The sequence below is a fragment of the Mustelus asterias genome, chromosome 12 (genome assembly GCF_964213995.1).
Source record: "Mustelus asterias chromosome 12, sMusAst1.hap1.1, whole genome shotgun sequence".
NCBI classification, from domain to species: domain Eukaryota; kingdom Metazoa; phylum Chordata; class Chondrichthyes; order Carcharhiniformes; family Triakidae; genus Mustelus; species Mustelus asterias.
Genome location: NC_135812.1, coordinates 62406588 through 62430633, shown reverse-complemented (window position 1 = coordinate 62430633; position 24046 = coordinate 62406588). Strand labels below are relative to the sequence as shown.

Here is a 24046-nt window from a genome sequence, read left to right as displayed (position 1 = left end):
CAATAAAAATAGATGTTTCCTGGTCATTGATCTCTCTGCTAAGGGAAATTGGTCCTTTCTGTCCATTCTCTCTGGACTCCCCATGATAAATGATCTCTGTTAACCCTCCCCTCCCCCCCATTTAACTGGAGGGCAACAAGGACAGGGGTCTGGAGGTACTCCAGCCAATTACAATCCGCATTTCAGAATCTTTCCGGTCATCCATCCAATGGAAACAAAGCTCTCATTCCAGCGGCTAGGGGCGGGGTTAGGTTCAGCAAAGCCGTTTTCTGATTGGTGACGCCTTTAAACCCTGCCTCGGCCGCGCCACGTGAGGCTACCCTTTGACCCCGTGCCGCGCGGGGCAGCTTGGGAGAGGACGGTTGATGTTGGGAGGATGTGGCGGCTCTTTACCCGGGTCTGTCCGAGAGCCAGAGGCAGCGAGGCTTTCGCCGGTGAGACAGCACCACCGGGAATCGCGGGGTCCCGCGGCTGAAGATGGATCCTTCGGGAGATTGCGAGAAGGGTCTGGGGAGAGAATGGGGCCGGGTGTGTGTGGGTGTTTTGGGTGGGTGTTTTGGGTGGGGGTGGGGGGGGTGTGGGTGTTTTGGGGGGGGGTGTGGGTGTTTTGGGGGGGGTGTGGGTGTTTTGGGGGGGGTGTGGGTGTTTTGGGTGGGGGTGGGTGTTTTGGGTGGGGGTGGGGGGGGGGTGTGGGTGTTTTGGGTGGGGGTGGGGGGGGGTGTGGGTGTTTTGGGTGGGGGTGGGGGGGGGTGTGGGTGTTTTGGGTGGGGGTGGGGGGGGGTGTGGGTGTTTTGGGTGGGGGTGGGGGGGGGTGTGGGTGTTTTGGGTGGGGGTGGGGGGGGGTGTGGGTGTTTTGGGTGGGGGGGGTGTGGGTGTTTTGGGTGGGGGTGGGGGGGGTGTGGGTGTTTTGGGGGGGGGGGGGTGGGGGGGGGGGGGGTGTGTGGGTGTTTTTTTTGGGGGGGGGTGTTTTTCGGGGGGGGGGTGCGTGTGGGTGTTTTTTGGGGGGGGCGTGTGGGTGTTTTTTTGGGGGGGGGCGTGTGGGTGTTTTTTGGAGGGGGGCGTGTGGGTGTTTTTTGGGGGGGGCGTGTGGGTGTTTTTTGGGGGGGGGGGCGTGTGGCCGTTTTGGGGGGGGGGCGTGTGGGCGTTTTGGGGGGGATGTGGGCGTTGGGGGGGTGCGTGTGAGGGCGTTTTGGGGGGGTGCGTGTGAGAGGGTGTTTTGGGGGGGTGCGCGTGTGAGGGCGTTTTGGGGGGGTGCGCGTGTGAGGGCGTTTTGGGGGGGTGCGCGTGTGAGGGCGTTTTGGGGGGTGCGCGTGTGAGGGCGTTTTGGGGGGGTGCGCGTGTGAGAGTGTTTTGGGGAGTTGCGCGTGTGAGGGCGTTTTGGGGGGGTGCGCGTGTGAGGGCGTTTTGGGGGGGTGCGCGTGTGAGGGCGTTTTGGGGGGGTGCGCGTGTGAGGGCGTTTTGGGGGGGTGCGCGTGTGAGGGCGTTTTGGGGGGGTGCGCGTGTGAGGGCGTTTTGGGGGGGTGCGCGTGTGAGGGCGTTTTGGGGGGGTTCGCGTGTGAGGGCGTTTTGGGGGGGTGCGCGTGTGAGGGCGTTTTGGGGGGGTGCGCGTGTGAGGGCGTTTTGGGGGGGCGCGCGTGTGAGGGCGTTTTGGGGGGGCGCGCGTGTGAGGGCGTTTTGGGGGGGCGCGCGTGTGAGGGCGTTTTGGGGGGGCGCGCGTGTGAGGGCGTTTTGGGGGGGCGCGCGTGTGAGGGCGTTTTGGGGGGGCGCGCGTGTGAGGGCGTTTTGGGGGGGCGCGCGTGTGAGGGCGTTTTGGGGGGGCGCGCGTGTGAGGGTGTTTTGGGGGGGTGCGCGTCTGAGGGCGTTTTGGGGGGGTGCGGGCGTTTTGGGGGGGGAGAGTGCGCGTGGAGAGGAATGAGGCTCTGGGGTGTGAATGCCTTGGAAAGGGGAGCATGCGTGTCTGGGGTTAGGGGAGAAAGTGTGGTGAGTCTGGTGAGAGGGGCATGAGGGTCCTGGAGGAGGTGTGAAGTGTCTGGGATTGAGGGTTGGGGGGGTGTTTGGTGCTGGGTATCTTGGGAGTGGAGGGCCTTGGTGTGTGTGTGGTGTGTGTTCGACCCATTGTGTCTGCACCAACTCTGAAAGATCATCCCACCCAGGCCCTATTCCTGTAACACCATGTATTTACTCCACTAATCCCCCTAATTTACACATCGTTGGACATTAAGGGATAATTTTGCATGGCCAATCCACCTGAACGTGCACATCTTTGGACTGTGGGAGGATACTGGAGCACCCGGAGGAAACCCACGCAAACACAGGGAGAACGTGCAGTGTGACATACAGTCGCCCAAGGCCACAATAAGGAAGCATGCACTCTTTTGCCTCTTATAGGCACATACCCCACTTCAGAATGTTTCCGGTTTCTGTATTCTGTTTTGCACACAAGGGCATGTTCACTTCCTTGAGAATTGACTGGCACTGTACATGTTATACAGGATGTAAGACATGCATCACTAATTTAGTGCATGACATTGTGGTGTTTTTTTTTTCAAACAAGCTAACTTTGATCTAATTGCTGCACAAGTCAGTCTTGAATTCACTATGACTTAGTGTAATAATGTGTCTCATGTTTTCAATTAAGGATTGCGAGAGTTATCCTTGAAAACAAGTCCAGAACTTAAAGTTTGTATCATCGGTAGTGGTCCTGCAGGTTTCTACACTGCTCAACACCTGCTCAAGGTAATCTTGTGTAAAGACAATGTAGTGGTAATATAATTCACGAAGTAGCATAGCGCTATTTCTGCTATTTTCAGCTTGGCTAAGTAAATACTTAAAGATAACAAACTTGTATTTATATAGAACCTTTAAAGATGTCACAAGGTGTTTTGCGGGTTCATTAGTAATGGCAGGATTGTGTTAGGAGGCTCACCTCGAGATTAAATGTGTCATCACGATTATGAATCATCTGGTTCAGTCTTGGTCAGTTGCTAGGAAGGTAGGTGGGCAACAATTGTATCCAAATTTTTTGCTTTACTCAAATTCCCCAAATAACTTCTTCACAAGGATGTGATGCCATTCTAATTAGAACATCATTCCCATTTGAGATTGGGTGCCATTTGAAAAGTTGCATACTTTAAAACTAAGGTGGTTAATGGACCTTTGTTAGGTATGTGTTTTAAGGGATATTGAGGTGAGTGAGTGAATAAAGATCAGCTATGTAACTGAATGGCAAAGCAGGTTTGAGGAGCCAACTGGCCTACTCCTGTTCCTATGCACTGCTTTCGGAAGTATTGTATGCAGGCTGCAGCCAGTGCCTCAATTGATGGTGCATCACTTGTTGTGGTATTGGATCACATACACTGGAAGGGTCCTTGGTTTCTGTGATGTCTGAACTTCGTTGGTGGTGGTTGGTTGTTACAGTTGGTATTAGTGACCTGGGGTGGGGGCAGAATAAAAACAATCAGGGCTGTTGCTCCTGGTTGCAATCTGATAGTTTTTGTACAGATGTTGGGGAATGACAGGATCAGAGTCCTAGTGTAAATAACATGCTGACATTTGCTGTCTTGGCTTGCCTGTAGAACGGAAACTTGGGAGAGGTACAGGTCAGCCATAGCATCATAGCCCAACAAGGTTTGGTGTGGTTTTAAAACAGGATCACCAATAATTGGATGGGGGCAGTTTAAAAAAAACGGAATTGTACTTTGTTCATGATTTTCAAGGGAGAGGATATGGGTATTGCTGCTTGTATTCAGTGTAGTGCATAGTGGGAACTTGACAATACTGTTGGATGGATTTACAAACTATTATGACTTAATGCCATTATCCTGCCTTTTCCTCGTACACTTGCACATTGTTTCGATTCATCCAATCATCTAAAGCCCTGGTTAAACACGCCTTCACTTCCAGGAAGTGCATTCCAGACCCGAGCCACTCGTTGTGTGAAACACTTTCTCATATCGCGTTTGCTTCTTTTGCAAGCCACTTTCAATCTGTACCCTCTTGTTTTTGATTCTTTTGAGTGGGAACAGTTTCCCTCTATCTACTCTGTCCAGTCCTCTTTTTGATTGATGGGACTATTTATCATTGACCATTTTCACGAATTGAAGTAGAATTATAATAGTGTCCCCAGGATTTTATAATTTGGTGAAACAGTTTGGAGAAGTTACTGCGATTTGTACTTTTGGGAAAGTGAAGTAACAGCTGCAGAAATCAGCGCTATGACTCCTGGTCTACATGTTAACTCTACGCTCCCTTACACTGGGTATAATAATTCCCTCATAATACTGGGCAGATATTCATCTGTATTATGTCTACGTAAGCGTGTTTGTAAAGAATGTGCTTACAGTTTTGTACCTAAAATGTACAGAAGCAATCTTTGTTCACCCCCATTGGAGTTGAGCAAAGGGATGTTGAGATTCCTCGTTGGTTACTTTTGATGTAAGTAAACGTCTGAAACCCTCTGTCAACTTTGGGAAGATATTTGAAAATGCCTGGTAATTATTTCATTCATGATTTGGATGTCTTTAGAACTTGTATTTTCTTCCTAATATAATCAGGATTTGTAGTTATCTCAGTAGTGGTGGAGTGGAAGTGGTGCAATTTTTAATATTGTGTTACGCTTTGGTTTTCTGCATTATTTATGGGTTGTTTGTTTCCACATACTGAATCTTGAATCTATATATGTTTAATAGGGAGGAATACATGATTTACTGTCTTGTGTTCCAGTATCATAAATCGGCTGTGGTTGACATCTATGAGAAGCTGCCCGTTCCATTTGGCCTTGTGAGATTTGGTGTTGCTCCTGACCATCCAGAAGTGAAGGTTAGTGTGGCCACTGATCAGCGTTGGACAGAATGCAGCTGCCAGACTTATTAGCTGCGGAGGGAGATTCAGCTCCAATTTGTATATACTCCAAATATGCCAAGCACCAAAGAGTCTGTTAAAATACGCAATTGAATGAAAAGATTAAATTCGACATGTAAAACTACCAAAAATATAATATTTCATAAATTTAAATATTTTTGCATCCCAGTAGAATAAATCTCCATTTATTTGGTGTAATTTAAGGTCGCATCCACCTCATTTCAATTTTTCTTTTAAAAACTAATACAAAGAGCAGATAATGGCACAGCTTATCCATTCTTTTTCTGAAAAAGTGCCCTTAATATGTCTTAATTTTAAACCTTCAATAATACATTTTCTATTCACCTATTGGTGGTTACAATTTTTGGAAAGGTGCAGTCTCTCCAAAGGAGGGCTGGAGTAGATTGTCGAGTTCATATATCTGCTCTCCATACGTGGGCAAGTGGGTTATATCATTTGTAGCTTGTATCTTATGAGTAACAGCACAGGAAATCTTTCAGTGCTGAAAGCTTGCAGCTTGTGTTTAAAGGTCCTTGCGGATATTACCTTCAAGGTTGTATGTGCCGGTTTGCAGACGATTACATTGACCCATGACATTTTAAAAGAACCTTCAAATTTGTTTGGAATTCATTTGGGATATAATTTAATGCAATCTCTTCTATTGCCGGAGCTGGGGTGGAAGGGTGGTATTGGGAAATGCCCACTGCAATACAGAAAATGGGTTTTTTGAGTTATTTAATGAAGAGGTGGATATGGTGGTAACTAAATGTCTTTGCTGTTCCCACCTCTGCATGTGAAACTGCAGCAGGAATGCACTAAAACAAAACACATTCGACCATCATAACACAACACTAGTTCGTGTTGCATGAAATATCTCTCGTGTAATAATGCCTTTTTAGGTATCAATGTGTTTCCATTCCACAGAATGTCATCAATGCATTCACCCAGACAGCACATCATGACCGCTGCTCATTTTATGGCAATGTTACTATTGGGAAGGATATTAGCATTGAGGAGCTAAAACAGGCATACCATGCTCTGATACTGGTAAGAAATTATGAACTTGCTGAATATTTGCCATTCTCCAAATATGCAAAGTGAAACATTTTGACTAAGCTCATCCTCAATACTGAGCCACGAAACTCTGCTGGAAAGGTTAGTTGCCCATTGTTGTCTCCTTCACAGTCTGAACATGATCCTTGGTGCATCTCATCATAGAATCCCTCCAGTGCAGAAGGAGGCCATTCGGTTCCTTGAATCTGCACCGACTTGCCTCCAGAGCATCCCACCCAGGCCTTATCCCTGTAATCCCACTGGTTACCCCACTAATTCCCCCTAACCTAGATACTAAGGGACAATTATCAAGGGATAATTTAGCATGACAAATCAACCTAACTTGCACACCTAACCGGAGCACCTGGAGGAAACCCAAGGGAGGACATGCAAACTCCACGTCACCCAGGGCTGGAATTGAACCTGGATCCCTGGCATTGTGCCACCCTATCGCCCTTATTCTACTTTTGTTTTGTCCTTGAGATAGGAGCAGAATTAGGCCACTCGGCCCATCGAGTCTGCTCTGCCATTCAATCATAGCTGATATTTTTCCTCATCTCCATAACCCCAGATCCCCTTATTAATCAAGAACCTACCTATCGCTATCTAAAAGACACTCAATGAGCTGGCTTCCACAGCCTTCTGTAGCATAGTGTTCCACAGATTCGCCACTACAGGACCATGTTTAGATGCCAACTTTTGCGCTTCAGGTTACTAATTGTATCCAATGTAATGCAGTATTTCTCCCAGCTGTTTTATCACAAGGCAAACATTATAAGCCGTTAACAAGACTCTTTTTCATCCCAGACCTATGGAGCTGAAGCTAATCGGACACTTGGTATTCCTGGCGAGAATCTACTGGGTGTCTATTCTGCAAAAATGTTTGTAGGCTGGTACAACGGTTTACCTGAAAACAGAAATGTAAGTCACTTTGCAGGCTGCATTATATTTTCATTTGCTTTGAAACACATTTTGGCTAGAGGGGGAGGGGGGTATTTTTGGTATCTCAAAATTGGTAGATGAAGTGGGGGAAAACGCTATAAGAATTATTTAAAATCTAGATTTCCTCAGTTTTATTTGGAACAAAAAAAAACACTGCTCATCCTCATCAGTTATTGAGAAAATCCAACAAGTATGTTAATCTAAAGGTTCAATATGATATGATTAATGGCCACTTCCTATTTCTAAAAATTCTACCACTACCCCATTCCCTGTTCCTGGACTTTTAGGACTACATCAAACACTGCTCTTTATACCAGAAGCTGGAGGGCTAATGGGTCCAATACAAATATTTTAATGGTTTGAAGTAATTATAATTTAGCTAGTTGCCTAATATGCGACAGATATATTTGAGTTATTGGTCAGAAAAATAACACCGGCTAGCATGTCTTCTTTCTTCTAAACTCCAATGAGTACAGGCCCAACCTAATTAACCTCCCCTCATGAGAAAATCCTCCATACCCAGGATCAACGTAGTGAGCCTTCTCTGGACTGTGTAATGTCAGCTTCCTTAGATAAGGGGACCAAAACTGTTCACAGCATTCTAGATGTGGCCTGATTAGTGCCTTGTATAGTTTTAGCAAGACTTCCCTATTTTTATACTCTCCTTCCCTTTGAAATAAAGGCCAACATTCCATTTGTCTTGTATTTATGCATGAGGACTCCCAAGTCCCTCAGTGCTGAAGTTTTCTACTGTCTTAATTTTAAAAATAGCACCTTTTCTTCCTGCTAAAGTGCATAACTTCACATTTTCCTACATTATATTCCATCTGCCAAGTTTTTGTCCATTCACCTAACCTGTCTATATCCCTCTAGATGCTTTTTGCCTTCCTCACCACTTCCCACCTATTTTTGTGATCGGCAAATTTGGCAACAGTTCATTCACTTCCCTCATCCAAGTTATTAATATAAATCGTAAATTATTGTGGCCCCAGCCCTGTTCCCTGTGGCACTCCAGTTACAGGTTGCCATCCTGAAAATGCACCTCTTATCCCCATTCTGTCTTCTATCAGTTAGCCAATCCTCTGTCCATGCTAATATGCTACCCCTAGCACCATGGCTTCTCTCCTTGAGTAGCCTTTTGCGCTGTACTTTATAAAATGCTTTTTTGGAAATCCAAGGATGTTATATTTACTGGTTTCCCTTTATCTATCCATCCAGCTCGTTGCAGCCTCAGAATTCTAATTTTCCGTCACAATTTCCCCTTCATGAATCCATGCTGACTCTGCTTGATTATATCATACACTTCTAAATGTTCTGCTATTACATCCTCTGTAATGGACTCTGTTTTCCCAATGACAGATATTAAGCTAACTGACCTATTGTTACCTTTTTTGTCCGCTTTTGAATAAGCATGTTACATTGGCAGTTTTCCAATCCTCTGGAACTTTTCCAGAATATAAGGATTCTTGAAAGATTTCTACCAGTGCGCGCACACTATCACTAGCTACTTCCTTTAATATCCTGGGATACAACCCATCAGATCCCAAGGACTTTATCAGCCTTTAGCCGCATTAGTTTCCCTAGTACTTTTTCTCTAGTGATAATTAATGTATTTATTTTCTCCTGCTCCTCTCTCCTCCTCCTCCTGCTCTTTCTGCCCCCTGATTATTTAGTATGTTTGGAATGCGATGAGTGTCTTCCATTGTGAGGACTGATGCAAAGTATTTGTTTCACTCTGCCATTTTCTGGTTCCCCATTATTATTTCCCCAGTTTCATTCTCTAAGGGGCCTATGTTCACTCTGGCTTTGCTCTTCCTTCTCATATATTTAAATAAGCTCTTGCTGTACATTTTTGTATTCTTGCGAGTCTACCCTCGTGATTTATCTTTTAATTTTTTGGTAAACGTTTGTTGGTTTTATAAAACTTCCCAATCATCTGGCTTACAACTAATCTTTGCCACATTGTATGTCTTTTCTTTGTTGAATGCTATCCTTAACTTCCTTGACTAATCATGGTTGATTTGTCCCCTTCCTAGAACTCACCTTTGTGAGTCATGAACTATTTTCATGAATATCTGCCAATCCTTATCAACCGTCTTTCTGGCTAACCTTCCCCAGTCCACTCCGACCCACTCCACCTTCATTCCTTTATATTTACCTTTACGTTTAGCACAGTTATTTCTGAACTAAATTTTTCACTCAATCTGAATGCTAAATTCTACCATGTTATGGTTACGGTTTCCTCGGAGATTCCTTACTGAGATTGTTTATTAAATCTGCCTCATTACACGGTTACCAGATCCAAATTAGTCCAATCCTGATTGGATTCACAACATATTGGTCTAGGAAAATGTCCTGAATACACATGAATTCTTCCTCATGGCTACCTCTGCCAATTTGATTTTCCCAATCTACATGAAAATTAAAGCACTGCACTTTTTACATGCCCTTGTTATCTCCTGATTTATTCTCTGTCCTACACTATAGCTGCTGTTAGGGGGCCTATAAACTACTCCCACCAGTGCTGCCTTCCCCTTGTTATTTCTTACCCCTACTCATGTGGATTCTACCTCTTCCGATTCAAGATAATTTCTTATCATACTTATTCCATTTCATAATAGCAAAGCTACCCCACCACCCTTTCCTTCCCATCTGTCCTTACGAAAAGTTACATTTCCCTGAATATTTAGTTCCCAGCTTTGATCTCTGTCTATAATTGCTGAGATCATTCCAATTAATCTCCGTTTGTGCTGTTAATGCATTTAATTTGCACCGAGTACTATGTGCATTTAAGTAAAGAGTCATTAAATTTGCCTTGTTACCATTTTAATCCTTTTTGGCTCTTTGTTTATGTTTGTACACTCTGCCCCTTCCTGTCACATACTGGGTATTTTGTATTTTCTTTTGCAGCTGAACCCTGAGTTGAGCAGTGAGACAGCCATCATCCTGGGACATGGCAATGTGGCGCTGGACATAGCCAGGATTCTCCTTTCCCCCATTGACTCACTTAGGGTTTGTGAATTCCTGAAGTTTTATCTAGCTTTTCATTCATAATTGTCATCACAATGCAGTGTTTTAAAGAGAATATTTAAATTAATTTGCACAACTATGATTCTCTGGTCATTGTGATGTGGGGCAGGGTTGATTGACCAGCTGGTCTTTTCCTACCCATCAACTTAATATGCTTGTATAAATAATTAAACATTGGGTAAATTTTAATACTGAACAGTAATTTGGGATGTAGAGAGGTAAGGCTGGCAGGAACTTTGGAGTTTTTCTACAGTGTCAGCTGAGCAGCTGGAAACTGCAGAACTGAGGGGGGTTAGAGTATCTCCACTGTGGGGAGGATGAAATTGCAACATGATAAATTTGCATAAGTTTCCATCATAGATGTAAATATATAGATATAGTAGACTGTGTTCAAATTTTTTTTTGTGCAGATAGGGAGGTATCATCCACTTTCAGAATTATCTAATTATACTAGTTTATAACTGGATATATATTTACAGAAAACAGATATTGCCGCACATGCTTTGGAGACTATAGCAGCCAGTAAGGTAAAGCGGGTACTCCTTGTTGGCAGAAGAGGACCCCTCCAGGTTGCGTTTACCATAAAGGTATTGTATTATATAAAGTTACAACCATCTCATTAGAGCATAAATAAATATTTTTGCCGCCTTTAAGTGTGCTGTTACCTTGTGCCTAATGCACCTATTTTTGTATCACTCCAGTTCACAATATTGTCTGCCAAGCACCTTTGAGTTTCACAATTGAATTGTTTATCTGTGCTGATATCTTGGACACTGAACTTATTCAGTGTAATCGTTCACTTGCAGGCCAGCTACATTACGTAGTGTGCGTTGATGTAAAATATATTTGACACTTAATGCAAACCGTGCGGTCTTGCCCAGGTTCGTAAGTCTGCTACGTACTTGGATGAGTGATGCGAGACCAACCCAGGAGGTGTTCATGCATCCTTTTGGATTTGCACCCATTGTGTTGGCCTGTTGCCAACTTGGTTTTTTTGGGGGGAGGGGGTGGGGTGGAGACACTCACTCCCAGGGTAGTGCAGTGCTCCACACTGATCTACAGGTAACTCAATGTCCTGATTCATGGTGCAAATTTTCCAGCTGTAACAGCCAAGTGTTCAGAAGCTCCCTACATTTAGGCGTTATCCTTTCTTGCCGGTCAATCTTTAGGTTGGACTGTAACCATAATTTGAGGATGGATAAAGTTGTGCGCTGAGGACCAGTAAACTTAACCAAACTTCTTGGCAATGTTAAACCATTCTTCCCGTTTTACTTCTGGGCAGCTTCTGGTATTGATGGTGGATGGGGGGAGGGAGTGATGAATTGGGTCTCAGATGTGCTCTTTCAGAATGAAGTGCTATATATTACCTGGCCCATATGCTGCCACCAGTATGAACCATAGTCATTTTTAATTTGCAAATTTAGACAGTGATATTAGTATGAGATTGCTGCAAATATGATACCAATAATGTGGGTTATAAAATTGCAGAGCTGATTACTGCAAAAGTAGTTTTCTGATTGTGGGAGGAGTGCTGTTTGCAGGATTCTTTTTCTGAAACTGTATAGTGACACACTTGATTCTTTAAAAAGTCTTAATGAATACTTATTTTATCATAGTTGCATACATAATTAAGTGTAAAGTAGTTTTATTCTCTTATTTCTCTCTAATAGGAGCTGCGTGAGATGATTAATTTGCCTGATACTTGTCCATTACTGAATCCGAGTGACTTTGAGGGGCTAAAACAGATTGTTAAAGGTGAGATTGATTGATTTAGTAGCTGCTTTGTTGGTGATCTTATTCTCTCCTAACTAAATACGTGAAATGACTTAAATGTCTGTAGTCTTGTTTAGGAAGGTCTTGTAGGTTTTGCCTACCTTTTGTATAAGCGTTTGTTCAAAATACAAAAGCAGCAATTGTGTTGTGATTTTTCCGCATCTTGTTTTTATTTTTATAATGGATAATTCATCCTTGAGCCTTATCTTCTCATTATCAATGAGATTTTCTCAAGGTCTGAAATTTGGGTTAGATTATTAATCATAAGCAGTCAAGATTGCAATTCTTTAAAAAGTGAAGGCCAATAAAGTCTGGATTTCTTAGTTTCTGTCCAAATGTGCATGCTGATATGAAGTTCTTGCAATTGAAAGTTTCATTGTACCAAAGGTTGAAGCTCATTCCACTTTTGATCACTAGGAGAATGAAGAGTCCACCAGATTTCCAGTGCAGATATCCCATTTTGACAAGAGTGTAGGCCAAAGAAGAAAAAAACATTTTATCAAAGCAACTTGTTTCATGTATCAGGAAAGCACTTAATTAGGTGAAAGAATTGTCGAACCTTCACTAGGTTTATTGTACAAGTCTCAAGGCCCTTGGTCTTGAAAAAAAAGTCAGGATTGAAACAAACAGCTTGCGCTAAACCGGCATTGTGTTGGAAATTTCACTAGAGACTGTACAGAAGGCATTGCAACATAACATTAATCTTTGGTAAAGTTTATGCATGTGCTTTTTACCCATGTGATAACTGCCTTTGTGGCTGCACAAAAGTTTGCAATAATAAGCAAGTGGATAGACCGTACTCCTCCAGCACAACAAAGTGAATACTCTAGGCAAGCCGCACATACTTGCTATGTAAGATAATGCAATCCTCACTTCTCTGTTTTGATTACACAGCCGTTTGATTTACTCAAACCTGTGGGGAATGCTGCTGCTTAAATGAATTATTTATTGGTCCAAATATTTATTTGTTTAATGCCACGAATAGATTCCTGATGTGCTGCGAGATGTGGTTTGCGATTAGAAAATCAAATGGAATTGGGCTAAAGGGAACAATGATGAAAAACAGTGGTGGGAGTAATAGGAGTCGATGAAATAAAATTGGAGCAGCAGGGTAGAAATGACAAAAAATGAGAATGAGGGTAGTAGTGGGACAAATGGGAGCAGGAAAAGGGAGTGATTGGAGACAGGAGTAATATAAGAGGAGTGTGCTTATTAAAACTGGGATCAAAAGTGTACAAGGCTGTTTGCAAGGAGAATTATTACTGTTCTTTTAGGTCATTATGACCGTGCCATCATTTATCCACTGATTATGCACATCAATGTGTTTGACGTGGTTTGTATCTACACCTTGCACTTCAAACAAACAATATTCATCAGTCTACTTTTGATTCCAGTTAATTTTTGTGACTGGAGAGGGACACTCATTCCACTGTCAGCCAAATGAGACAAAACAAAAATGCCTCTAATCGGAATTAGGTGGAATTTCCACAAGCGATGAAACACATCAATTTCTTTGCGGGAACAAAAATTCAAGGGCGTTTCTCTTTTTTGTTCCTCAACCACTTTTGAAATTGGTTTGTTTTATAGATGAATTAAATGTTCCCAATTATTTGTAAGCAAAAAGTTATGATTGTATCAACTCTTAACTATTTAGACTCCTGTGGCATTCTGTAGTTGGCAGCAGATTTAACGTATGGTTAAAATTAAAATGCCTTCTGAATAAATGCTGGCAGGGGGTCTTGTTAAAGCTTGAGCAAGGTCATGTCAATGCAAAGCCATTCTGGCGCACTATCGAACAATGGCCTAGTTGTGAACCACAAGGCCTACACACAGCAAATTGATTCAGAGCTCTTGTTTACACCATGCACAGTGAACGCACTCTTGCGTTCTCTATATTTGAACATGCAGTTCTTGTCTATATGTAACATCGATAGCTAGTTACAGCCTGGGTGGTACCAATTGCTTGCTCATGATCATTGCAGTATCACGAAATGTGACATTAGTGAATCAATCAATGGTAATAATGGTGACCATGAAACTATTTCAGATGTTAATTGAATTTAAATTCCACCTACTACTGTGGTGGGATTTGAACCCTTGTCCCTGGAGCATTAGCCTGGGTCTCTGAGTTACTACAGTGATGTACCACTATGCCACCATCTTTCCACTGTCTGTGGCTATGTTTGGCAATAATGCCAATTCTTCTGTCCCAAATCCAGGCAACATATTCCAAAGCATTGCAGAGGCAGTCCTCTTGGATTATCAAGCAGATGCACCAAAGGCATTCTTCTTGTCTGAAGATCTCTGGACCATGATGAGGCCACCAGCCCCCCTCAGTACAGTGAGATATTTGTGAATGTGCAGAGGCTCAAGGAAAGATTTGAGGTCTGCCATCAGTTCACACTTCATTGAGGAACTCCTGTAGTGATAACCTAGGGCTGAGATGAATGACCATCAACAACCACAACCAGCTTCCTTTGTGCCATGCATGACTCCAACCAGTAGAGTTTTCCCCCTGATTCCCATTGACTGCTTTTTTTTGTTTGGGTTCCTTAATGCCATGCCTAGTCAAATTAATGTCAAGAGCAGTCACACTCCTCTCCCCATCGGCATTCAACTCTTCCATCTATAGATTTGGCTCAAACATGAGATCAGGAACCGAATGGACCTAGTGAAATCCAAATTGAGTATCTGGGCGCAGGTTATTGCTAAGCAAGTGCCACTTGATAGTGCTGTCGATGACCTCTTCCATCACTTTACTGATTGAGAGTGAACTGATGGCGGTAATTGGCTGGGTTGGATTTGAGGATGGGGTTAGTTGTGGAGCCTCCTACAGTGAGTTGTATAATTGTCCACCAACATTCATAAGTGGATGTGGCGGGATTAAAGAGCTTGGATCTGGTCTGCTGGTTGTGAATCTTTAAGTTAATGAGTTCATTGCAAAGGCAATGCAGAGGGGCTCAAGTCATGTTTAAGTGACAATTTACCATCCATTTTAAAAATTAGTTTTCGATTGAAATGTTGGTATTGCACTGAAAAGATGTAATCTATAGTAAACAGAGAATTCAAATGGCAATGATAAATACCAGATGATAAGTGCCAGGTGGACATACACCTTTATCTTGCATGTACATATGTCACTGGGACAAGCATTTAAACATACCTGTCTTACCATAAGTTGAAACTTAAGACCTTGGCAAATGCAGGTAATTGACTTTGAACATAATACCACCTGATTGCCATTTATGCAAGGCGATAAATATTTTTTGACTTGATCATCCTTAATGCTATGATTCTGTACTATCCAGATCTACAAGTGGAATTGACACACTTCACCCATGAGTAGCTTCCTTGCTTCTAGGAAATTATCTGGTCATTAAAGAAGAAAGTTAGCCATTTCAAGCACACACATGCTTTGAACAGTCAGAAAATGTACCTTGTTTGAAAGAGGAGAAACCAACTTTCTACAAGATCACCTGTGGATGGCTAAATACATATGCCCTGAGAAGTCCTTGAAAATGAAAAGTTTTACCTTTTAAATTTCAAATTTAATTCAAATATTTTCAATTTGAATTTTGAATGAGTGTATAGATCCTGGTTCATTTGGATGTAAAATGTTTCAATTTTAAGAAGAGCGGGAGCCCAGTGTCCTGTCCAGTAAACACCAAATTACCTCACCTGTTGTTCATGAGACTTTGTGGGCTGCTGTTTGCTTATCTAACAACAGTGACTACACTTCAGATGTAACTCATTGTGAGATGTTTAGGGACGCTCAAAGGTGCTATATAAATTAACATTCATTGCAGAAATTGTAAGTCAACAAATGCAGGAATCTGAATGATAGACTAGTTAGAAACCCTTTGTGGATCCTTACGACCTCTGGCACAATTTAGAACATTTTTATTTAGTGTTAGAAGTAGGCTTACATTAATGCTGCAATGAAGTTACTGAAAATCCCCTAGTTACCACACTCCGGTGTCTGTTGGGTACACTGAGGGAGAATGTAGCATGGCCAATGCACCTAACCAGCACATCTTTCGGACTGTGGGAGGAAACTGGAGCACCCGGTGGAAACCCACACAGATACTGGGAGAACGTGCAGTCTCCACACACAGCAAGCCAAGCTGGGAATTGAACATAAGAAATAGGAGCAGGAGTAGGCCATCTAGCCCCTCGAGCCTGCCCTGCCATTCAATAAGATCATGGCTGATCTGAAGTGGATCAGTTCCACTTACCAGCCTGATCCCTATAACCCCTAATTCCCTTACCGATCAGGAATCTATCCGTGATTTAAACATATTCAGCGAGGTAGCCTCCACCACTTCAGTGGGCAGAGAATTCCAGAGATTCACCACCCTCTGAGAGAAGACGTTCCTCCTCAACTCTGTCCTAAACTGACCCCCCTTCATTTTGAGGCTGTGCTCTCTAGTTCTAGCTTCCTTTCTAAGTGGAAAGAATCTCTCCACCTCTACCCTATCCAGCCCCTTCATTATCTTATAGGTCTCTATAAGATCCCCCCTCAGCCTTCTAAATTCCAACGAGTACAAACCCAATCTGCTCAGTCTCTCCTCATAATCAACACCCCTCATCTCTGGTATCAACCTGGTGAACCTTCTCTGCACTCCCTCCAAGGCCAATATATCCTTCCGCAAATAAGGGGACCAATACTGCACACAGTATTCCAGCTGTGGCCTCACCAATGCCCTGTACAGATGCAGCAAGACATCTCTGATTTTATATTCTATCCCCCTTGCGATATAGGCCAAGATCCCATTTGCCGCCTTGATCACCTGTTGCACCTGCAGACTGGGTTTTTGCGTCTCATGCACAAGGACCCCCAGGTCCCTCTGCACAGTAGCATTTTGTAACTTTTTTCCATTTAGATAATCCAATTTGCTATTATTTCCTCCAAAGTGAATAACCTCGCATTGTCAACGTTATACTCCATCTGCCAGATCCTCGCCCACTCACTCAGCCTGTCCAAATCTCTCTCTAGACCTTCTACGCCCTCCACACGATTCACTTTTCCACTTATCTTTGTGTCGTCTGCAAACTTTGTTACCCTACACTCAGTCCCCTCCTCCAGATCGTCTATATAAATGGTAAATAGTTGAGGCCCCAGTACCGATCCCTGCGGCACACCACTAGTTACCATCTGCCACCCTACCCCCAACTCCGTGTGACCCAATCTTCAGCAACCTTTTGTGAGGCACCTTATCAAACGCCTTTTGGAAATCCACCGGTTCCCCTCCGTCAACCGCACTAGTCACATCTTCATAAAAATCCAACAAGTTCGTCAAGCACGACTTTCCCCATATGAATCCATGCTGCGTCTGCTTAATCAAACCATTCTTATCCAGATGGCCTGCTATTTCTTCTTTAATGATGGATTCCAGCATTTTCCCATCTACAGACGTTAAGCTAACCGGCCTGTAGTTACCTGCCTTTTGTCTATTTCCTTTTTTTAAACAGCGGCGTAACATTAGCCGTTTTCCAATCCGCCGGCACTACCCCAGAATCCAACGAATTTTGATAAATAACCACTAACGCATCCGCTATTACCTCTGACATTTCTTTCAGTACCCTGGGATGCATTCCATCCAGGCCCGGGGACTTGTCCACCTTCAGTCCCGTTAGTCTACCAAGCACTGCCTCCCTGGTAACATTACTTGTATTGAGTACCTCTCCTCCTACCAACCCTCGATCGTTAATATTCGGTAAACTATTTGTGTCTTCCACCGTGAAGACCGACACAAAAAACTTATTTAAAGTTTCAGCCATTTCCCACTATTAAATCCCCCCCTCTCGTCCTCCAAGGGTCCAACATTCACACTTGCCACTTTATTCCTTTTTATATATTTGTGAAAGCTTTTACTATCATTTTTTATATTTAGAGCTAGCCTAGCTTCAAAACCTATCTTTTCTTTATCGCTTTCTTAATCGTTCCTTGTTGTTTCTTAAAGTTTTCCCAATCTTCCGATTCTCCACTATTTTTGGCCACTCTGTACGCATCGGTCTTTAATTTAATACTCTCCTTAATTTCCTTCGTTATCCACGGCTGGTTATCCCTTTTCTGACGGTCCTTCTTTATCACCGGAGTACTGAAAAGGATCTCCTTAAAAATCCTCCACTGTTCCTCAGCTGTCCTCAGCAGGAACCCGGGTCCCTGGCGCTGAGGCAGCCGTGCTAACCACTGTGCCTTATGTTGATGACCCTACCAGATACTTGCGTTCCTTTTTAAAATAGGTTTGCCATCCTAATTCTAATCTAATGCAAATAACCTGATCCGTTTTAAAGTTAGCCTTTCCTTTGGGAAATCTTTTGTAAATCTGGAATTTTTGTTTTTCCTTTTCGGTATACGGCAACTTGGACTCAGTGACTTAGTGCGGGTCAAGTGTGAAATACTGGTAATGCTTCCTGTAGGCTACATGTGCATGTGGTCTCACAGCAACCCAGCAGGTACAGTGCTGACCACGCTGAAATTGTCTCCTTTATGATACATTCTTTTGCATGGCTGTGCACGAGTGGTAACAGCACCAGCTATTTAAATGGATAAGCTGCACGCAGTGAGAGAATTTAAAGGGGAAAGTATTTGGGCTGACCAAATTATGCATAACATTTATAACTAATTGATCATCGAACAGCACTCCTGTCTAGAAAGTGGTGGTTAAAAGGTCCAAACGGATCAAATCTTTAACTGACTGGTCCTTGCCTCTCAAAGGAAGTCTCTTTTTGGTCACAAAGACCTTTAGACTATATTTCTTTACTAAATTCTGTATCTGTTGCTTTCCAGACTTGCCGAGACCAAGGAAGCGGCTGACTGAGCTCATGCTGAAAGCTGCTCTTGAAAAGCCTTCTGGGGAAGAAGCTGAGCGGCGAGCAACAGCCAGCAAAGAATGGGGCCTTCAGTTCTTGCGGAGCCCTTTGGAGGTTATACCCAGTAACGATGGCAAACGAGTGGCTGGGATTCGGCTGTCTGTTAACAAACTGGAGGTAGACACTACTACACATTGTGTGTGCCACACATATGATTCATTCGGAACTACTGGTGACCTTCAAAGGGCCTGAGGCTAGGATTGAAAATTTGCATGGTTTATTTGGGTTAGGGGGCAGAAGTGAAGGCAAATGCCACAGCTGGTAGATACTTAGCATGCTGCAGTATCTCTGTCTTCCTCCATTCTGACTTCTTGTGATTGCTGCACCTTTGGCTATGCCTTCAGTCTAAGTCCTAAGCTTTGGAACTCCCTTCTTTAAATTTCTCCACCTCAACCCCTCTGTCCTCCTTCAAAATGCTGATTACAATCTTTGACCAAGCTTTTAGTGACTCTTCCTATAGGAGTTGGCCCTTAAGCCTGTGCTGCTGTTCAACAAGGCCATAGCTGGGATGTGGATGTTGCTAGCAAGGCCAGCATTTGTTGCTCATTCTTAACTGCTCTAGTGGAGGTGAGCTGCTTTCCTCCGCTCTATCTTCAAGCATGTCCTCATATCTCTCAACTCCCATGGTACCCAAACATAATCTCCGAATGTGACTGTTTAGTATAATTGGTAACACTTGCCTTGAATCACTTTGCATAACTTTGTTCGTGTAAATACTGCCTTTTTGTTTGATCACTTGATAACTAAACAATTAATACAATTTAAGAATACTTTATTCTGCATCGAGACCAGACTATTGAACTTGTATGTGTTTGGTTTGACTACTGGAGAACTTTTCCCTTCTCTGAGGGTTTAGGAGAGTCTGCAAAGTTCGTTCAGACAGAAGATGTTGAAGACGTGGAGTGTGGATTAATGCTGAGCAGCATTGGCTACAAAAGCCATCCAATTGACCCCTCAGTTCCATTTGATCAGCAGCAAGGGATAATTCCAAATAATTTGGGACGGGTCCTGCATGCACCAGGTTAGTTGTTAGCTATATAGCTCTTGAATGACAGTCCATCCGCAGAGAGACTGGGCTGATATTTTCAGATGTGGACCTGTTGTCTGAACCAGAGTTCAGACAGGAGGTCTTCACATGAAACATCAGCAAACTTTACCCTTCGCAAATGCTGAAAGCTCTTCTGTGTATTTTCAACAGCTCACTGGTGGGGCTATCTCTGCATTAGTAACTGTTTCATAATTGTGAACAAGTTTGAGTTAATGCTTTTAACTATCCCTCCTTCGATGCTTTACATCAGAATGTATTCTGCACATAACTTATTGCACTACATGGGCTGCTGTACATTTCAATTAATATTATGATTTCCCCAGCTGAAGAAACTAGAAATATTAGATATGTGGTTCCCTATTGTGTTGGGGGTGATATTTCTGATAATACTGAAGAAATTCAGTTGTAGAATCTTGTAGGCTGTTTTGTAAGGGCAGTTCATATCCTCAAGGATTTGCTGTCATTTCTCTAGGTTAAAGAACTGATCGTATTGTACAAATCAAGGTCATCTTGATAATCTGAGGCCTGCAAGGTCTAACGTGTAAAATTCATGTCCCTGGGTACCATCTTGCAGCATATGGCACTGAGGGGATGCAGGAGATTTTTTTGCAGTGACACAGGTTGAAGATCACTTGACTGTTACAGCAGCAGCATAATTAAAAGCTTATCTGGTTACTTATAGTGTAAACTTGCATTCCGGCATGAATTTAAATTAACAGCTTAGAAACCTGTGCAGGAGCAAGTTGCAATGTTTGAAAATATGGCAGGAGCACATTCAACAAGCAAAGATCAAACACCAACCAGAAAGCCAGCCAGGAGGTTACTGACTTTAACAGGTGTGGAAATGCAAGTGTTCTTTGTGCATGTAAATGTTGGCTGGTTTACAAACTTTATTAGACAAAGTCTAACTCTATCAGGACAGCAGTGCACTGTATCCTTTTCACTACAGAATTAACTTCATGTAAACTTTAAAACTTGTGCTGCAGCTGTTGAAGGTGAAAGATCAGAAAACAATTCTGGCAGGAATTCAGGATAGTGTATGTGGCTGAGTGGTTTTGTCACAAGCATTGAGCACTTCATGATAAATATAGCTTAATGTTTTCTGATCTAATGTCACTTAAACTTTGTAGTGCATGCATTTTGCATATTAGCAGAGTGGCTATATTGCTGAGCTGCTAATGCAGAGATTTTTCAAAATTCAAATCCCGCCCTGGCTGTTTTAAGATTGAATTGTGGGGTTTTATCAAAAAAAATCAGGAGATTAAAAGTTAGAATCTGTAAAAGTGACCGTGAAGGTGTTAAATTGTTATTTCAATGAGAAACAAGCCTGTCTCATTAAAGTAAAGTTTAGTCACAAGTAAGGCTTACATTAACACTGCAATAAAATTACTGTGAAATTCCCCTAGTCACCACACTCTGTCACCTGTTCAGGTCAATGCACCTAACCAGCACATCTTTCAGACTGTGGGAGGAAACCGGAGCACTGAGTAAACCCATGCAGACATGGGGAGAAATGTGCAAACTCCACACAGTGACCCAATCTGGGAATCGACCCTGGGTCCCTGACGCTGTGAGGCAGCAGTGCTAACCACTGTGCCACTATAATGACCTTTCAGTAAAGAGAACCTATCATTTAGCTTAGCCTGTATGTGACATCAGCCCAAAGTCAATTGTGACTGATTCTCAACTGCTACTTACTGAAAAGTGACCCAGCAAACCACTGTTGTATCAAGGAAGTGAGTGGGTGGATAACCACATTAGGAAAGTTGGGGATGAATGATAACATGCTGGTATTGCCAGTGATATCCAGCTCCTGAGATTATACAGACTTCAGTCATTCTGTGGCACGTTATGCAGGTAGGTATTTGCCAGGTGGATGAAGTCATGCCATTGGATGTAATTGGTCTTGGTGATTCAGTGGGTATGCAATGGACTTGATGAGAAAGGAAATGTCACTGAATCTCTTTCAAATTAATAAAGTGGGCCTTGAGTAGCAACATAAATTTTGAGACAATGGAAAGAGACTGGAAAAGTCTGGAAATAATTCTTGAAGGATTGGGTGTTATGTTATTTAATTGCAGTGTTTTTTTCATTATCTTTGCCCTTCCAACTTTCTCAGGCCTTTACTGCAGTGGTTGGGTGAAAAGGGGACCAACAGGGGTTATCGTAACCACGATGCACGATGGCTTTGAAACCGCTGAGTCAGTGCTGGAGGATGCACGGTTAAGAGTACTGGATGTGTCTGCTTCAAAAGGAGGATATCAAATAATGGAGGCTTTGCTTAAGCAGAGAGGTGAGTAGTTTGAAATACTTTCTTCAAAATGTATTAAGCCAATTCCAAATAATTCTCGAATTGTGACCATAATCCATGGAAATATCATCTTTTTGATATATTTCTGTCTCAGAACAGCAGCGTGCATGCAAAGACAATCTCAATTTTGCTTCAGGGGAGAACCAGATCAATTTAATAAGGATTAATTTGGATCTTTTTTGCATAATCTTGGTATCTTTTGAAGTCTTGATGCACAGAGATATGGCAAGAAAAGCTATATGATTTGAAAAAGTTTATCTTAAGACCGTCACCCAGGGGTAATGCATAATACCAGTATAGTATTCTTTCCTCCAGTCAGAAGGTTGTGGGTTCACTGCAGGAATTGCACACCTGGTGCTGAGGAAATGTTGCAGCAATGAAAGAACTTTTCCTTTAAGTGAGAGGCCAAACTGAGGTCTGAAATCTCTATTCTGGTGATTCAGGGGGATATGACGGAGTTCATGAGATTACTTGAACCAGGGAGTTCTCTGTCCTGGCCAGCATTTCTCCCTCAACCACAAACGCTTCATTGGTTTGTACTGTGTACAGTTCTGGTCATCCTATTACAGGAAGGATATTATTAAACTAGAAAGAGTGCAGAAGAGATTTACTAGGATGTTACCAGGACTTGATGGTTTGAGTCATGAGGCTGGATAGACTGGGACTTTTTCTCGAGGCTAAAGAATGATCTTATAGAGGTCTATAAATGAGGGGCATAGATTAGCTAGATAGTCAATATCTTTTCCCAAAGGTAGGGGAGTTTAAAACTAGAGGGCATAGGTTTAAGGGGAGAGATACAAAAGTGTCCAGAGGGGCAATTTTTTCTCTCAGGGTGGTGTCTGGAACAAACTGCCAGAGGTAGTAGTAGAGGTGGGTACAATTTTGTCTTTTAAAAAGCATTTGGACAGTTACATGGGTAAGATGGGTATAGAAGGATGTGGGCAATTGGGACTAGCTTAAGGGTTTAAAAAAAAAAGGGGTGGCATGGACAAGTTGGGCCAAAGGGCCTGTTTCCATGCTGTTAACCTGACTATTCATAGTTATTTGTGCAGTCCTACAATGTGCAAGATCGGAATCCTCTTTCCCTACATGTGAAATGCCCTAAAAATCATTCATTTTACTTTCTTTGACTTATTTTGTTGTCTTGTAAAGTTAAGAGCATATAATGCACAATTATTTTACTTTGTTTGTAGATTACTATGGTAAAACTAATATTTTGAACAGATTATTAAAGATGTTTGGATATGTATATAACTGGGTTTTAAAATCTGGTTTTAGGTGTACACCCAGTTTCCTTTTCTGGATGGGAAAGGATTGACAATGTTGAAGTGGCAAATGGAGAGAAAGCCGGCAAGCCCCGGGAGAAACTGCTTGATGTGCAAGAGATGATAGAGGTGGCCAATCAGTGACGATGAAGATGTCAACACTAGGTCAATTGTGATACGGATTAGATGTCTCCTACCTTGAAGATCATTCTCAGTGCCTGGTTTAATGCAGAACAGGTCCTCCATTTGTTCTTGGATTAAAGAGGCAGGATAACTAAGATCAACAATTGGTGTTCTTGTAGAAAAAGGGAAAAACCTTTGTGAATCACAGCATCCAACTGACTCTTTTTAGTGAGTTAAATTAGAATCATAGAATCCCTACAGTACAGAAGGAGGCCATTCGGCCCATCGAGTCTGTACCAACTACATCCCACCCAGGCCCTATTCCCATCACCTTCATTTACCCTGCTAATCCCCCTGACACTAGGGTCAATTTAGCATGGCCAATCCACCTAACTGGCACATCTTTGGACTGTGGTAGGAAACTGGAGCATCCGGAGGAAACCCACGCAAACACGGGAAGGCCATGCAAACTCTTACAGACAGTCGCCCACGTCCCTGGCATTGTGAGGCAGCAGTGCTAACCACTGTGCCACGGTGCTTTTGTCTTTGCAACATTCCCTGTGTGAAAAATTGGTTCATCCTGAATTTGAATTTCATCAGTGTGGAATTATGCCCACTTTCCTCTAATGCTCATGTTGTTATCTCTAACTTGCTGTTTCTGTATGCCACCTATTATCTTGAGCATCTTTTATAAGCTTTGTTTGGTTGGAAGAATCCAAGTTTCTTCAGTTTTTCCTCAAACGAGAACCTTTTATTTATGCTTTT

General features: G+C 42.8%; 1 protein-coding gene across 2 annotated transcripts; it reads left to right on the top strand.

Moving 5' to 3' along the window:
* The first annotated feature begins 345 nt into the window (after positions 1 to 345).
* Positions 346 to 23460, top strand: fdxr (ferredoxin reductase). 2 transcript variants are annotated; one of them, XM_078225326.1, is made up of 12 exons: positions 346 to 434; positions 2639 to 2736; positions 4723 to 4818; positions 5785 to 5907; positions 6721 to 6834; positions 9766 to 9867; positions 10365 to 10472; positions 11556 to 11640; positions 18452 to 18651; positions 19384 to 19555; positions 21702 to 21875; positions 23172 to 23460. In XM_078225326.1, the coding sequence occupies exons 1-12, from the start codon at positions 377 to 379 to the stop codon at positions 23300 to 23302; spliced, it is 1461 nt and encodes a 486-aa protein (XP_078081452.1). In that variant the 5' UTR covers positions 346 to 376; the 3' UTR covers positions 23303 to 23460. The 2 variants fall into 2 exon arrangements, with proteins under 2 accessions (XP_078081452.1, XP_078081453.1); XM_078225327.1 differs by lacking the exon at positions 2639 to 2736 and having other exon boundaries at positions 363 to 434.
* Positions 23461 to 24046: the final 586 nt, after the last annotated feature.

Excerpts from the sequence above, each read along its gene's own strand:
- fdxr (XM_078225326.1), top strand. The coding sequence starts at position 377 with ATGTGGCGGCTCTTTACCCGGGTCTGTCCGAGAGCCAGAGGCAGCGAG. Across the intron at positions 435-2,638 it reads AGGCAGCGAGGCTTTCGCCG|GATTGCGAGAGTTATCCTTG; the intron begins GTGAGACAGCAC and ends TTTTCAATTAAG. Across the intron at positions 4,819-5,784 it reads CTGACCATCCAGAAGTGAAG|AATGTCATCAATGCATTCAC; the intron begins GTTAGTGTGGCC and ends TCCATTCCACAG.